Genomic DNA, 16,293 nt, shown 5'->3' with positions numbered 1-16,293 from the left:
GTGAATCCAACTAAAGGAGTTCTTGCTACAAAATTTGAACATAAAGTTTGGAATCAATTATTTCAATACATTAAACCAGTTTCTTTGTGGACAAATGTACGAGATGATTCTAAAGGTACGATCCTGAGCAGCTTCACAGTTTTCAAATAATTAGTAGAAAGCTACAAAACTGTAAAGATATAATGATAAATAAAAAAAGTTTTGAATGTTTAAAAAAGATGTAATTGTTAAAAAAAGATGTTTAGATGTTCATTTTAGAACAATGAACTTACATTTGGAGTCTTATCTGATTCTAAAATTACTCAGAACATGTAAAGTATAAAGAGGAATAAAATGAATATTCAGAATGTAATGTTTTTCAAATGTGATGATCAAATCTAAACACAGAAAACCTGACAAAAGAAATGATAATTATTTATCATGTAATAACTTCTTGTTGACCCCAAAATGCTCAGAGTATTAAACAAAGCATCTGTAATTACATTTTAATGTCTAGTTTATACAATTTAGTTCCACATTTTATAAGTTATTATTCTATGTAACATAACAAAAAATATAAGTATGACAAGCTATTCCATTTTCTTTCACCATACTGTGCGTGAGCTCAGGCTGCTGCTGCCTGTTATGACACTCCAGTGCAAGATCCTGCTTCAGCTTTCTGGAGCAGCCCTGCTCGATCCCTTCATAGACATAGATTCCTTCATATTCTGCACACCTTCCAACTGTGATGAGTCCAGCCTTCCCTAACCTCTCTGGAGCAGCTTACTCAAGTCTGTCTCATGTTGCTCATGAATTGCTAATCCTCATGATCTGCAATCAGCCTCAATTACTGTCAACTGCCTTAAGAAATACAAAAACAAAAAAGCCTACCTAACCTGCTTCTTCATCTTCACTTCTTACCCAGTATTCATGCCCACATGTATCTCTTGTCTTGTTTTTATACAGCATATATAACCTCTTGTACATCAGAACCAATAGCCAGCCAGACATGTCAGGCTTTTAACACCAGGCACTTTCAGTGGTGCAATCCAGTTATTTACTCTAACAGTTACTATTGCTCTATGTGTGCTCAGATGGGTTCCGCTTTGAGTCTTCCTCTCAAATATCATCTCAGGCAGTTTTCCCAAAGGTAAGGTATTTCTATAAAGCTGCTCTGTGACAATGGCTATTGAAAAAAAGAGCTATATTTCCCAAAGCATTAAACGTTAAATATTATACACTTTACAACATGAATGTACTTCTCTCATGTCAATCTTATCTGTCAGAGACTAAATAGACAGAATACCCTTACATACAAAGCAACTTCTTAGCTTGCCTGCATGAAACAGTATCTAGCAGATATTATCTACACAAAAACATGAGAATTTTGAGTTTTTGTGTGTCTCATCTGTTCTGCAAACCTAATCTGAAAAAAACAGTGTGTTAAACAAGGCCTCAGATAATCGCAAGCCTGACACATTTGACAGGATGTGAGGTGGACATTTTACACAAATGCAGTCATTTTATCTCATCTGAACTGAACCACAAACATCCTGACCACAATTGGGACAGAGCAGACGAAATGTGCAAGTAGCTTACCTTAACATTTTAGGCACTCACTTGAAAACAAATTTGTTAAAAAAGCAAATTAATTAGAACTTTAACACAGTCAACAAGCTGATGAAACGTGCACCAAACTGAACCTCCATGAAATGCCCTGCACCCAGTACACATTGTGTTACAGTGCTTATAAGGAACAGATGGGCCACAAGCACTCTAGTTTTAAACGTTATACATCCAGAATTCTTCTTACGTACTCAGAGTGCAGTTTGCTATTTTGAGGTTTTAATTCAAGAGGAAAAAGAGAAATCTTTGAAAACTATCACTACAACTGTAACTAATATGTCTTCTACTGATAATAATAGCAAAAAGAAAAAGATGAACAAACTATGAAGAAAAAAGTGAATGACAGTGAATAAAAGACTTAAGAGCACTTGTTCCGTACTTTCAGAAGAGCAAAACTACCAGGACAAATTAAAGTCTGTTCAAATGATATGAACATTACTACTGATAACTATTATCACAAACCTTTTGCACGTAATTCAAGTCTGTAATCAACTAAGATCTCCAAATTTCCCCCATTGCTTTATCTCTGGAGTCAGCAAGCAAAGAATCGTGACTGAAAACTGTCTGCAGAAGCCACGTTTACGTAGCATGTCATAAACTTTTTCATTTTATTACTAAGATACATACAGTGGAGTCCAAAAGTCCACTAGTGAAAGACCACTTCTATCTTTTATTCCTTTATGATTTAATTTTTTTTTTTACAAATTATACACCAATCAGGCATAACATTATGACCACCTCCTTATTTCTATGCTCATTGTTCATTTTATCAGCTCCATGTACTATATACATGCACTTTGTAGTTCTACAATTACAGACTGTAGTCCATCTGTTTCTCTGCATACTTCTACCCCTTTTACTCTGTTCTTCAGTGATCAGGACCACCATAGTTGTCTGGACCCTCACAGATACTATTTGGGTGGTGGATCAATCTCACTGATGTGGTGGTGGTGTGTTAGTATGTGTTGTGCTGGTATGAGTGGATCAGACACAGCAGTGCTACAGGAGATTTTAAACACTGTGCCCACTCACTGTCCACTCTATTAGACACACCTCCCTATAGCTGTAAAGTCAAAGATGATGGCTCATCTGTTGCTGCACATTTTGTGTTGGTCATCCTCAAATCCATCATCAGTGGTCACAAGACGCTGCTCACAAGATGCTACTGGCTGGATATTTTTTGCTGGTGGAATCTTCTCAGTCCAGCAGGTGCTTTAAAACTCCAGCAGCACTGCTGTGTCTGCACAACACACACTAACACACCACCACCACGTCAGTGTTACTGCAGGGCTGAGAATGATCCACCTCCCAAATAGTACCTGCTCTGTGAGGGTCCATGGGGGTCCTGACCACTGAAGAACAGGGTAAAAAGGGCCTAACAAAGTATGCAGAGAAACAGATGGACTACAGTCTGTAATTGTAGAACTACAAAGTGGAGCTGATAAAATGGACAATGAGCAGATAAACAAGGAGGTGGTCATAATGTTATGCCTGATCAGTATATTTACAGCATAACTTCAGTGAAAGGAGTATTTTTTTTACATTTTAATATGAATCTCTTAGTGTTTGGTTTGTCCTTCTCTTGTGGTAATGACAGCATGCACTCAAGCTGAAATGGGCTCCACAGATTTGTGGAAAAGTGATGAGTAGATCAAATCTACCTGAGATAAGACTGAACAAAATCTGAACATTTTGTACAAAACTTTACCGCTGTCACAAATTTTCTTTGATGTGAATAGTGATCTAGAAAAAGTGCAGAATGTCTTCTTTATGTTTCACGTAATTTTTCTTTGTTTTAAATGTTTCAAAATTCAAAAAACTCCTGTTGTTTCATTACAGGTTTCAATGAAAAAAAATTCCCAGATTTTTAATGCAGTGTCAGGCTTTTGGACCCTGCTGTATGTAACAATTGGGACCCCTCAATTGAACACTTTGTGCACCCTCCCATTGTCAGGACAACAGCACTGAGTCTCCTATGGAGACTGGATCATGTTGGAGAGCACGTACAAAAGAATCTGAGACCTCTCCCTTTATACTAAATCTCTCCAGGTCTTTCAAAGTCCTTGATGATCAGTTTGTCCTTGTGTATTGTCTTCTTCAGCCCAATGCAAAAATCTCCTGGAATCCATGACACCATTTATCTCAACATTATTCCTAAGGCCAATGTACTTAAAACATCTCCACATTCCAGATCTACCTGCTACATTTTACAATAAGGCTTGCATTCTTTTCTGGAAAGCCAGAAAGCTCTATATTTTGTTAAACTTGGTTCTAGTCATCCCAGTGACATTTTGCAAACCCCAATTGCATAAGTTTGTGGTCTGATGACAGCAAAGATTTTCTTCAGACAAGCTTTCCAAATAGCTTGTTGGCATGAAGGTGACAGCTAATTTTGCTTTTGAAGACTTGATGACCCCAGGCCAGTCCCCTGATCTAAATACCATTGAAAACCTGTAAAACAGGCTCAAGAAGAACCCAAGACTATGATGGCTCTGGATAGATTTTGTATAGAAGAAAGACTGCAGACGTTTTAATGTGAACTCACAAATCATCCAGCATAATAGAAGACTCAGTACCTCGACAGAGGGAGCACAAAGTATGAAATGCAAGGATGGAAGTATTTGTGAGATTGAAGGTGTTTTAAAGAGAAAGATCAGACACTTTTCTCATTTCATATCTCTAACCTGAAATCATCCACTGGGACCACAAACTATCCATTTTCAAGTAAAATGTTTACATTTTGATAGGCACTACATTAGGTAACACGGCCACTCTCCCCACAGCAGACTGTTTCACCGACTGGGTGAACAGACCATACTACACCACTAACAGTCCCTGGGCAAGAATCTTCAGTCACCTCTGTAACATGATAAAGTCACTCTGGTTAAGTGGATTTGCCGAATGTCATTCATGTAATGTAAAGTAATGTAATGTGTTGCTCACATTAACACAAGTAGTTGGTTGGGTTTACATTTGCCACAGGGCAGAAGGGTTGGAATATGACTGTACTGCTGTCAATATTACACCTATAGCATGATGTTATTTTAGAAACACATTTATGTTTGCATTTTTAATTATGTTTGGAAAAAAATACTTCAGTGGCTCAGTGCTTTTACAGGCCATTATAAATGGCTTTGCACCACTTTATTGTCTGGTTGGATGTGGAAAGCGTAGGTGTTTGAAACGACAGTTTTGTAAGGTATTTTCCTTCCAACCCAGTAGCTATTTCAAAAAAGCCACCCACACACCTACCAACTTCCAGTCAGAAAAAAGGAAGTAATTTAAACAGAAATCAACATTAAAAATTCAGTAGCAAAAGTTATTGCTGCCAGCTACATATCTTTAGAGTGTTTGTTGGGCTTTTTTGTGCTGTACAATTATCAAATCAGGTCACTAAATTGGTAAATCTGATCTCAGAGATCAGTCACACATTTCCTGCCGTTTCCTGTTTTTTTTTTCACTTGAGTCAAAATATACAGAGGAGCTTTGCGTACACACACACATACACACACATCGTGCTGAAAAGTTGACATGTCGTTCAGGTTCTTTATCCTCCTACTGTGCCTTTCTATGACACTTCAAGAAGGTAAGTGGCAAAATAGCAAAGGATACACTTCTTTCTTGCTTAACCTTCAGTGCTTTTTATGTTAATTTTACTTAAAAATATGATAAATAAATAAACAGCTAAGCTAGCAAAGTACGTAATTCATTGTGGTCAGCTTCTGCTCAAGTTAGAAATCTATGATACTAATGAACATCTAAGTTTTTTCTTAAGTATAAGAAGTACAACTGACAGTAGAAAGTAGTAAAATAGTAATATTTCAGTTTTTTTATGTATGACTATCTTTAATAAACTGACTTAGTTTATATTCACACATTTAAAGTGACATACTGATAGTTTTTTTAGTCTTTAAGGCCAATGTTATCTCTTCCTAGAGACCTTCATTCATTTTGTAAAATGAAAGTGGATTATGCTTCCTAATTACGTCCCAGTTATTTCCAATTTCATTTCATGAGCAAACGTGAATGTAATCTTGACTTAAATTCTTCCTGTACAACTCATGCTTGAGAGAGGCACAGTGATTGATTTGGACCAACAATTAATGTAGCACACAAGTTTATTCACACTATTTAACAAATCTGAAGAATGTTTTCTTTTTAAACAAAGGTTTTACAGTTAAAAAGTAGTATCAAAAAACTAACATAAATTAATAAGTGAAGTTATATTTTAAGTGACTGCTGTAAATGTTCAGTTGGCAGTACTGTGTTATACACAACTAAAGGTGATGTTTACACTGGCATGATATATTATGATACAATGTGAATCCAGTGAGCCTGGACAATACTCATGATGCCACAGATAACTACGCTGTATAGATATCTATAACACTACACATAACAGTAACCTACTGGTTCACTGAAACCATTTCTTATAACACTACAGAAAACACTACAAACAACAATAGCCTACTGACTCACTAACACAACCTATTACAACTACACTCTACTGATAACTAACACTATACACAACAATAACCTACTGATTCACTGACGCCACCTCATACAACTACACTCTACTGATAACTATAACACTATACACAACAATAACCTACTGATTCACTGACGCCACCTCATACAACTACACTCTACTGATAACTATAACACTATACACAACAATAACCTACTGATTCACTGACTCCACCTCATACAACTACAATCTACTGATAACTAACACTATACACAACAATAACCTACTGATTCACTGACGCCACCTCATACAACTACACTCTACTGATAACTAACACTATACACAACAATAACCTACTGATTCACTGACGCCACCTCATACAACTACACTCTACTGATAACTAACACTATACACAACAGTAACCTACTGATTCACTGACTCCACCTATTACAACTACACTCTACTGATAACTATAACACTATACACAACAGTAACCTACTGATTCACTGACTCCACCTATTACAACTACACTCTACTGATAACTATAACACTATACACAACAATAACCTACTGATTCACTGACTTTATCTCTTAGATCCTTAAATTAAATTAAATTAATTTTAAAAATTAATTAAAATATAACTACACTCTACAGCAGGGGTGCACAACTCGGACCGTGTCCAGCACAGTTTGATGATTTACCTGCTCCAACACACCTGATTACACTTATCTGTTAATTGCCAGATTTATTGGGTGTCTTTTAGGGGTAACCTCCAAACCAGCCTTCCAGGACCAGAGTTGCACAGATTTAAAATTCTGCTACTACTATATCTTTCATGAAATGCAGGAAACATAGAGAGACTCTTTCTGTTATTATGCTCCTAAAATGTGGATTTCGGTTCCACATTTTATTAGACAGTCCAGCTCCATGCACACTTTCAATAAACATTTGAAAACGTATGTCTTTGACTTACCGTTTAGTTAGAATTCTACAACTCTCTGGTATTTTTTTTTTTATAATTCTGTCATTGTCATTGCACTTTATTGGGGCATTTTTTAAAATAATTTGTCGTTTGTTTTATCCCTATGGACAGATGACAGATTAAATGTGACCACTTTTCTGCAGTACCACTTGGATGATACTGACTCAGTTAGTGTCATATGTCAGCATGATGGAAGGGAAAGCTGGAATGTTGGAGCAAGTCTGAAGGATGGGAAGGATAGAGTTTGTGACAAATGTACAAAGTCTATAATGGGCAACCAGGTGAAGTTCACCTTTAAGAATCTAAGTTCTGACGAAAAAGACCTTTACTATCAATGTCATGTTTACCGACGGGACCCAATTCCGGTTATCACTACATTTGGGGAGAAAATTAAGCTGTTCCCAGGTGAGTGAGGTCATATCAGAGTGATAACAGGATGAAAAAAGTGTACTTCGTTGCATTATTGTACAGTCCTGTACAGCTGTTTATTTGTGAAAATGAATAAAACAATGTAACGAGAACGTTAAATAAATGTTTTCATTTAAATGCACAAAATCACAGAGCTAAGGAAAATGCCTTTGCTTCAGGTTTTAAAGAGTGCAGTTGTCCACATATCTCACATGACAGCCTGACAACATCTGGCCCTGCTCGTCCCTGTCCTGAGATTCTCGGCCTTTCTCACCCTCTCACCTGGGCTCTGATTGGTCTGGTGTTTGTGCTGTGCCTCTTTAGCCTGTGTATTACTGCTGTCTACATCAAGCTGAAGGTATCTCGATAATCTAGACATTTCTACTGATTGTATAGTTCCTTTGACTCTCATCTTGTATGCTTAACTTAATAGATGGTCAATACTAAATCTATAATTATGACATTTAATAAGCTGGTCCACTATAATATTAAAGTATTGTGTATGTTTTGTCTCTTCCAGGTCAAAAGGTCTGAAGAGATATCTGATACACTGACTTATGTTCCAATGCAGGTGAGACACTTGTTCATACAACGTAGCTGAAGACAATAGTCAATTACATGGTCCTGTTGAATATGCTAAAATATTGTCTTGCAAATCTAAGAATGATTAAGATAAAATGATTAGTTTTTGTAAATAACTGTTTACGTCTTCTTTCTTTTACTTCTGTACCTTTGTTTGTGGCAAACCAGGTCAAACCCAAGGTAAGAGAAAAAAAATTAATGCATTCAAACATTTATGAATATGTTAGTGGTAAACTTGTTCCTGGAGTGCCTAGACATGTATACGTTTTTGTGTGCAGTACTACACATTGCCCATCTGTGCTCATAAATACAGGGTGGGCCATTTATATGGATACACCTAAATAAAATGGTAATGGTTGGTGATATTAACTTCCTGTTTGTGGCACATTAGTATACGGGAGGGGGGGAAACTTTTCAAGATGGGTGGTGACCATGGTGGCCATTTTGAAGTCGACCATTTTGGATCCAACTTTAGTTTTTTCAATGGGAAGAGGGTCATGTGACATCAAACTTATTGAGAATTTCACAAGAAAAACAATGGTGTGTTTTAACGTAACTTTATTCTTTCATGAGTTATTTACAAGTTTCTGACCACTTAGAAAATGTGTTGAAAGTGCTGCCCATTGTGTTGGATTGTCAATGCAACCCTCTTCTCCCACTCTTCACACACTGATAGCAACACCGCAGAAGAAATGCTAGCACAGGCTTCCAGTATCCGTAGTTTCAGGTGCTGCACATCTCGTATCTTCACAGCATAGACAATCGCCTTCAGATGACCCCAAAGATAAAAGTCTAAGGGGGTCAGATAGGGAGACCTTGGGGGCCATTCAACTAGCCCACGACGACCAATCCACTTTGGAAGCTGGCACGTTCTTTGAGTTTTTCCAGCAAGATGGTGCACCACCACATTATGGGTGTCAGGTCCGAGCATTCCTAGATGAACAGTTTCCTGGAAAGTGGATTGGTCATCGTGGGCCAGTTGAATGGCCCCCAAGGTCTCCCGATCTAAGTGGGAGAAGAGGGTTGCATTGACAATCCAACACAATGGGCAGCACTTTGAACACATTTTATAAGTGGCCAGAAACTTGTAAATAACTTGTGAAAGAATAAAGTTACGTTAAAAAGCACACCATTGTTTTTCTTGTGAGATTCTCAATAAGCTTGATGTGTCACACGACGTTCTTCCCATTGAAAAAACTAAAGTTGGATCCAAAATGGCCGACTTCAAAATGGCCACCATGGTCACCACCCATCTTGAAAAGTCCCCCCCACCCCCTACCGTATACTAATGTGCCACAAACAGGAAGTTAATATCACCAACCATTCCCATTTTATTTGGGTGTATCCATATAAATGGCCCACCCTGTATAATGAGAGCTACTTAAGCAGGAGCTTCTTAAGAAAGCATGTACTTCTCTGGCTGTCCCTTTCCTGCTCAATGTTTGTTGCACCATGGTTAGAACTGTGGATGTGCCTCTATAATAACACGTCATCATCTTGTCATACCATCTTAGACTTTCTAGGGGTTTTTCCATTAACTTGAGCTCAAATATTGTGGCTTACCCTTAACCTACTAACCTGTTTCAGAAAGTGAAACGCTACAATGCAGACAAGAATGCAGAATACATGGATATGCGTAAAGTGCACCCTCAGACAGGATCCAGCAGAGACATGAACTACAACTGTTGTCCTGTTCCTACTGGCTTCACCGTCTGATCCACTGTCCTTTTCATAAAGCCTCAAGTGCTTATAGCGAGTAAACTGCAGCCTTTGTTGCACTCACCTTCACAAGGACAAACAACTAAAAGCAGTTCAGTCCACACCAGAAGAGATACAGTCGTGTGAGAAAGTTTGGGCACCCCTGGATGTTTTGAAAATAAATGAACATCGTCTACAGAGAATATATATTTAAATATAGAGTTACTATTTATCTGCTCAATGTAATTGGCATAAAAAAAAACATAAAATGCAGAGTGTGCAAAACGTATAGGGCATTTTAGATGTGCAGTGTGTTTTTCCCAAAATATTTAAGGCAAAGCAAGTACAAATTGTGCACTCAAATGTGACAAAAATGCCATATTTGAGTTTCCTGTAGAGGATGTGTTCACCTCGAAAGTCAACAAAACATAATTTTCTTCGAACTTTTGCACTGTAAATACATTGACAAAGCAGCTGAACTGCTGTAAAGCTCAAAGTTGAAATGTTAAGACAACTGTTTTTTTCTATCTTTTTTTTTTTTTTTGCTTTTAAGCTACACGTACACTGCTATACTTTATTATTGAAATTTTATCACTGTATTTGTTATGCTAATGTTTTATATTCGCTTGGGCATCATCAGTTTAGTTATGATTTACTCCAGATTGCCCAATGAAAATATCATCGCTGTCCAAGACAAAAATTCCTTTACCATAAAAGTCTTGAAAGAACCAATAGAAATGTTACAAAATTACTTGAAATGACAGCACCTTTCCATTACATCACCCGCATTTTCTTTGTTTTGGATTTTTTTTCTATATGTTATACTGTTTATATCTTTATAAGAGTGGTTGTCTATTGTACATATAGAGCTAAAACAGTTGATGTTTAAAAAATAGCAACAGCAATAATGACAATAGTTGAAAGAATATTGGTTTTAGAATATCCGTTCTTCTTTATGTCATGAGTTATTTTTGGTTTATCAGCAGATATTTCATTCTCTGTAAATGTATGTATCTAATTTGTTTAAACTAAACTGTCTAACACGGAAAGCTCTGGTTAAAAGTGTTTCCTTTTTACACTTCAAGAAAAACAATTCAGATTTTAGGATGCAGTCGAAGGGCTTTTTTGGATGAACAGTGTCTCAATTAAATGTAAATGACAGTATTTGCGATTGACTCAAGAGCAAAGGGCAGATATTTGGTGTCAGCATCCTGTTAATCATTTGTACCACTTGTGCATAGCTTCCTCTGTAAACAGAAAATGGTGAGCAATAGAGAGCGGTATGCTGTCTCACACTGATCATATCCTTTAACCACACAACTACATCCATTCTTTACTAATAATGTATGTATGTCTGTCTTGTTCACAAAGTCTATCTTATCACTAATAAATTAGTTGGATTAGTTATTTTTATTAAAAGGCTTTAAATGTTTTACTGAAAATGGTCTCTTTTTATCTGTTTTCAGCATTGAAGGATGAAAAGAGTAATTCAAGTACTAAAAACTATTACCAATGTCACTCACTGCTTAAGTAAAAAAAAAGTGTTAGTGTGAGGAATTTTGGCTCTACTGCTCCTTTCTGATACCTCTGTCACCTCACTGAACCTGCTCATTCTTCCTCAAAACTTCGCAGAGTTCAGAACAACGACACAGGGGCATCAATGTTCAGAGACACACTCATCAGCTAAACCAGATGTAACCAGTAGTCTAAAATCAGTCTGCTAACCAGAGGTGTAAAATAATGGGAAGTTGTATCTGAGTAGGACACAGTACCTCATTAAAAACTACCTGATTCATCCCATCAGCCAATTAGAAAGGCCTTCGTGAAATGAATTGAGAGATTTAGGTGAGGTAAACGGTAATCTCCGCAGCACTTTGGCCCTGAGGGTTCCCAGTTTGGTATGCCTGAACTTGTGTTTACACTAAAAGAAGTTTGCCATAGATGCTTTCCAGGCATCTGTTTTGTACCAGAAGTGGCAGGTTCATGTGTGGCATCTACAGCACATTCTCCATCAATCTGAAGAACGTATTATGATGCAAAGAACCCTTTAACATGGACATTGCTCTCTATAGAACCAATTTATTTACTAAAGTACTCTGGAAGAACCATATTTTTTAAATGTGTAAAGAAACCTTGAAGAACCATCTTTTTGAAGTGTAACGTTCAATAAAAAGTAGGTAAGTAAGCGCTAATTTGAGAATATTCAGTTAAGCAAAGTACAAGTTGAAGAAGCAACCTGAAAATGTGTAAATATTGAGGAAAGTTTTTCTAAAAAAGGTATTGTACAGCTTCCTCCTCCAGGACTTTTTGTGAAAAAAGGCTACCCTTACTTTCAATATACACCTATCAGCACACATTGAGAACACCCTACACCCCAGGTACCAACTACAGGAGGGAGTAGCGTCAAAACCACAACAAACTTCAAAAAGACATATAGTCTGGACGTTATAAGTGAGTTAGCTTTCTTCTCCACCATTCTGTTTAATCAAAGAGGGAAGGGAGTCCTTTCTGCTATCATCAACTAAACACTGATAGCATATTCACATTAAAAAGCTCATTCCTGGAGGAATGTGATGGCATGGGACGATTACCTTGTATGCTGCAGCCTCATGGTAAATCCTTCAGTAAATAAATGTAAAGCCACATTTTATTAAATTCACTTGCTTCTTTGTTGTGGTAAGTCAAACAAAAAGCTGCTTCTACAGTGAAGATTTTGCATTAAACCAAGCTCTCTCTCTCTCTCTCTCTCATATATTTATATATGTATATGTATGTATATATATATATATATGTATGTGTGTGTGTGTGTGTGTGTGTGTGTGTATATATATATATATATATATATATATATATACACACACACACACATATATATATATGTATATGTATATATATATATATATATATATATATATATATATACATATACATATATATATATGTGTGTGTGTGTGTATATATATATATATATATATATATATATATATATATATATATATATATATATATATATATATACACACACACACACACACACACACACACACACACACACACACACACACACACTATTGTGGACTGGACATGAGGGAGATCCTTATGTCTTTGACAGTTGCTAATATGTTTACACATTGTTTTAGAAGGTAGAACAGAAGCAGAAAAGATTTTGTACAAAATAATTAAAGGAGATTCCGACTTAGGTTTATCAGATGAGGAAAATGCTGAGAATGAGTTTAAACCTGCTAAAGAAGAGGCAGAGTTCTAATGAAGAGGCAGGTCAGATGAGAACCCAGACACCAACAGGAAAGCAGTCATCCACTGTGGGCCAGGACTGGCATGTACGTTTTATTTAGTTCTAGAATTACTATAAATAATAGCAGCACAAACGGCATTTGGCAACAGAAAGTACAGTAAACAAAATAACTATTAACATTTCTTTGTGATCAGAGGGGTTTAAATTAAATTAAAATAACTACATTTCAGTTGTGTCAGTGTTTGAAGGTTAAGTTAATAGTAATGGTATTAATGAAATTTAATTACATTATTATTGTGCTTCTCCACCATAATAGATACATGCCTGTGCTACCTATGCCTGAAAGAAAGACTATACAAGTTTTTAGTTCTCAGTAGAAGCTCAGCATTGCTGTAGATTACATAAGAAAAATGTGCAAAATGTTTAAAAGAAATTCAAAAGCACTGAAATATTTTTGGTCAAGAGCAAAAACACAAGATAAGTCAACAAATCACAAGAAATGCAAGATAAATAAGAGAATAAATGAGCTTTCAGTTAAATTTTAATGCTATTGCTCAACATAAATTGTATAAGTACACATTATTATGTTTTATTTACTCCTAAAAGATAGGAAATCATAAAAAACTAAATTTCAAGACATCTTTTTCTCTTATGAGGAGGATATACAATGATATACTTGCTCAGCAGTCTGACTATTTAGTTGCTTGGCAACCATAACATACTGTAGCATTTACTGCTATTAAAAAAGGAACTTAGCTTTTACACAAGTGCTTTATTTACAGGTGTAGTTGGCATAAGCTTAACTTTGCTCTCTAACAGTTTGCTCTAGCCATTTTGCAGCGGTGTCTGAAAACACAGTGCAGAAGATCCAGTGCACTCAAAGAATCCCACAGTGCACCATGGTCTCCTATAAAAATTCGTCAGTGTTTTAGTGAGATCTGTGCCAAAGAGTGTTTTCAGGGCATGTAAGTCATTTTTTTCAACTCAAGTTTTTTTCCAGTTACTAAGCTGTTTGTGTGAATCACAAAATTCCTTTAATCACCATCTTAGCACCGATAATGCAGCATCATTTTAAAGTGTGTGACAAGCTCACAACAAGTGCTTAAGTACTGCCTCTATACTGCCTCTATACTGCAGAAGCTGGTTGTAACACTGCATTCCAACTAATTCAACTTTAGTAAACAAAGACAAATAAAGTAAATTTTGTCTTTTTGTTCCACATCTTTACACAGATTTTAAAATAAAAAGGAGAAAACACCTGAAAACAAGGATTTCTGTCCACTTTATTAGGATCTTTCAGATGTTTGTATTATGATTTTAAATAAATATATTAATGAAATTGATTTACAAATTTACAAATGGTAAAGCTGTAGTTATCCGGAAACAATGTTCCATAAAAAAAGAAAAAGACACTTCTTAATCCCACAAACAGGGAAATTTCACCTTCGCATTTAACCCATCCATGAAGTGAAACACCACATAGACACTAATGAGCATACACACACACTAGGGGGCCGTGGTACACTTGCCCAGAGCAGTGGGCAGCCCTATCCACGGCGCCCAGGGAGCAATTCGCGGTTAGGTGTCTTGATCAAAGACACCTCAGTCGGTGCTGGGGATCGAACCACCAACCTTCCGGTCACAGGGCCAGTTCCCTAACCTCCAGCCCACGACTGATGTGTGATGTTTTTATTTACTGTAAGAAAAAAATTGTCATTATTTTGCAAACAGTCTCATGTCAGTTTTCAGTTATAATTTGGTGTGTGTGTGTATCAGTTGAGCTGTCTGTCTGTCTTATAGATAGATAATATACAGTATAATGCAGTTTGGTTGGAATTAATATTGATATTGCTTGTACTAATTCATCAGACTTTTCTAGCAAGTGTTACAACTGACCCTCTGTCTGTTACATTTAACCCCAAGGCGTAAAATGTAACATTGCACTTCCCATCATTTTTGGTGGAATTGTACATGAACAGTAGGTGCTAGAAACAAAGTTCAGGTGTTTGTCTGTAGCAGAGATGTATATGTTGCTTGTATAAAAACAGGATTATTCCTACTTTTAACTATTTAGCAAAAAACAAAATGCCCCGCTTTCCCTTACAACGTTTCTGTGTAGGATTTCCGAGCCCAGCTACAATGTTAGCGTCTCCATGGAGCTCTCTTCAGACCTGTACAGATGTAAGTAAGCTCTCCTCATGTGTGCAGTCAAACTCAGCATATATATTAAACTGATGCCATGACATTTAGTGTTTACACAACTGAATATGTTGCACAGTAATGAGCAAACTCGTATGACATAGTCCAAAATCATTTACCATTATCACAAATTCTGTTGCCTATAGTATTGTTCTATACAGCGATCTCGATTTTATAATGTAGGGTTTAGTGGTTAGGGGACCATTTCTGACACAGTGACAGTTTGTCCTATTCTACACATAAACACACAGCTATTCGGCTTGTCCTGCTCTCACGATATAAGCCCTTGGAAAAAAAAAATTGCTGGAAAACAATAACCTAAAATGATCACACAAAGCATTAAAATGATCAAATCTGTACTCATCTCTTTGTCATTTTTTCTCATCCTTTGTTTCTCTCAGTCCCATTCATTTTTGCCCCACACAAACTATTATTTCTTTGCCCAACACCCACCAAACTGCATGTACTCACTCAGGGCAGGTCCTCAAGCTCTAACCAACAGCCATACTGACCTGCACTCCTCCATGTGTCGTTTTTTCATCTTTTGCTTACACTCCTATTCATTTTGCCCCCTCCCAAGCTCCATTATTTCTTCTGCATGACAGCAACCACTACATGTACTCACTCAAGGCAGGTCCCCAAGCTCTATTTCACAGCCACAGTGACCTGCACTCCTCTCCGTGTTGTTTTTCCTCCCATAGAGTCCCATTCATTTTCGACCACTCCTCAGCACTATTATTTCCTCTGCCTGAAAGCCATGAAACTGCATGTACTCACTCACGGCAGGTCCCCGAGCTCTAATCAACAGCACTACTGACCCGCACTCTTCCATGTGTCTTTTTCATCCCTCGTTCCAACAACCAGAGTAAGCACACCTCATGCTACCGCAACTACCTTTTCTGCATCACCTTAGCAACCACCTCGCAATAAGCTTAAGCTGCGAGACCTCTTTGCATTTTCTTCAGGAAAGACACTGTTCTAGTTTGTGCGAATGTATGTTGTTCTTTTAAAAGCGATTGGGTTTCTTACTTTGTTTACTTTAACCCTCCCGACCCTGATATCCAGTAGGTGGCAGTGAAACAGTTTGCTGTGGTAAA

General features: G+C 36.9%; 1 protein-coding gene across 1 annotated transcript; it reads left to right on the top strand.

Moving 5' to 3' along the window:
• Positions 1-5,112: 5,112 nt before the first annotated feature.
• On the top strand, positions 5,113-10,793 carry si:ch211-67e16.3. Its single transcript, XM_017691475.1, has 6 exons — positions 5,113-5,191; positions 7,168-7,461; positions 7,644-7,822; positions 7,985-8,035; positions 8,215-8,226; positions 9,634-10,793. Exons 1-6 carry the CDS (start codon positions 5,137-5,139, stop codon positions 9,760-9,762), a joined length of 720 nt encoding a protein of 239 aa, XP_017546964.1. The 5' UTR covers positions 5,113-5,136; the 3' UTR covers positions 9,763-10,793.
• The last annotated feature ends 5,500 nt before the right edge of the window (positions 10,794-16,293 follow it).

The sequence above is a fragment of the Pygocentrus nattereri genome, chromosome 6 (genome assembly GCF_015220715.1).
Source record: "Pygocentrus nattereri isolate fPygNat1 chromosome 6, fPygNat1.pri, whole genome shotgun sequence".
NCBI classification, from domain to species: Eukaryota; Metazoa; Chordata; class Actinopteri; order Characiformes; family Serrasalmidae; genus Pygocentrus; species Pygocentrus nattereri.
The sequence above is the reverse complement of the archived record's forward strand: the minus strand, read 5'-3'. Positions and strand labels throughout refer to the sequence as shown.

Bases quoted from the DNA above. Each gene is read 5' to 3' on its own strand.
- si:ch211-67e16.3 (XM_017691475.1), top strand. From the start codon at position 5,137: ATGTCGTTCAGGTTCTTTATCCTCCTACTGTGCCTTTCTATGACACTT. The intron at 5,192-7,167 runs GTAAGTGGCAAA...CCCTATGGACAG, and splicing joins TTCTATGACACTTCAAGAAG to ATGACAGATTAAATGTGACC. The intron at 7,823-7,984 runs GTATCTCGATAA...TGTCTCTTCCAG, and splicing joins CTGTCTACATCAAGCTGAAG to GTCAAAAGGTCTGAAGAGAT.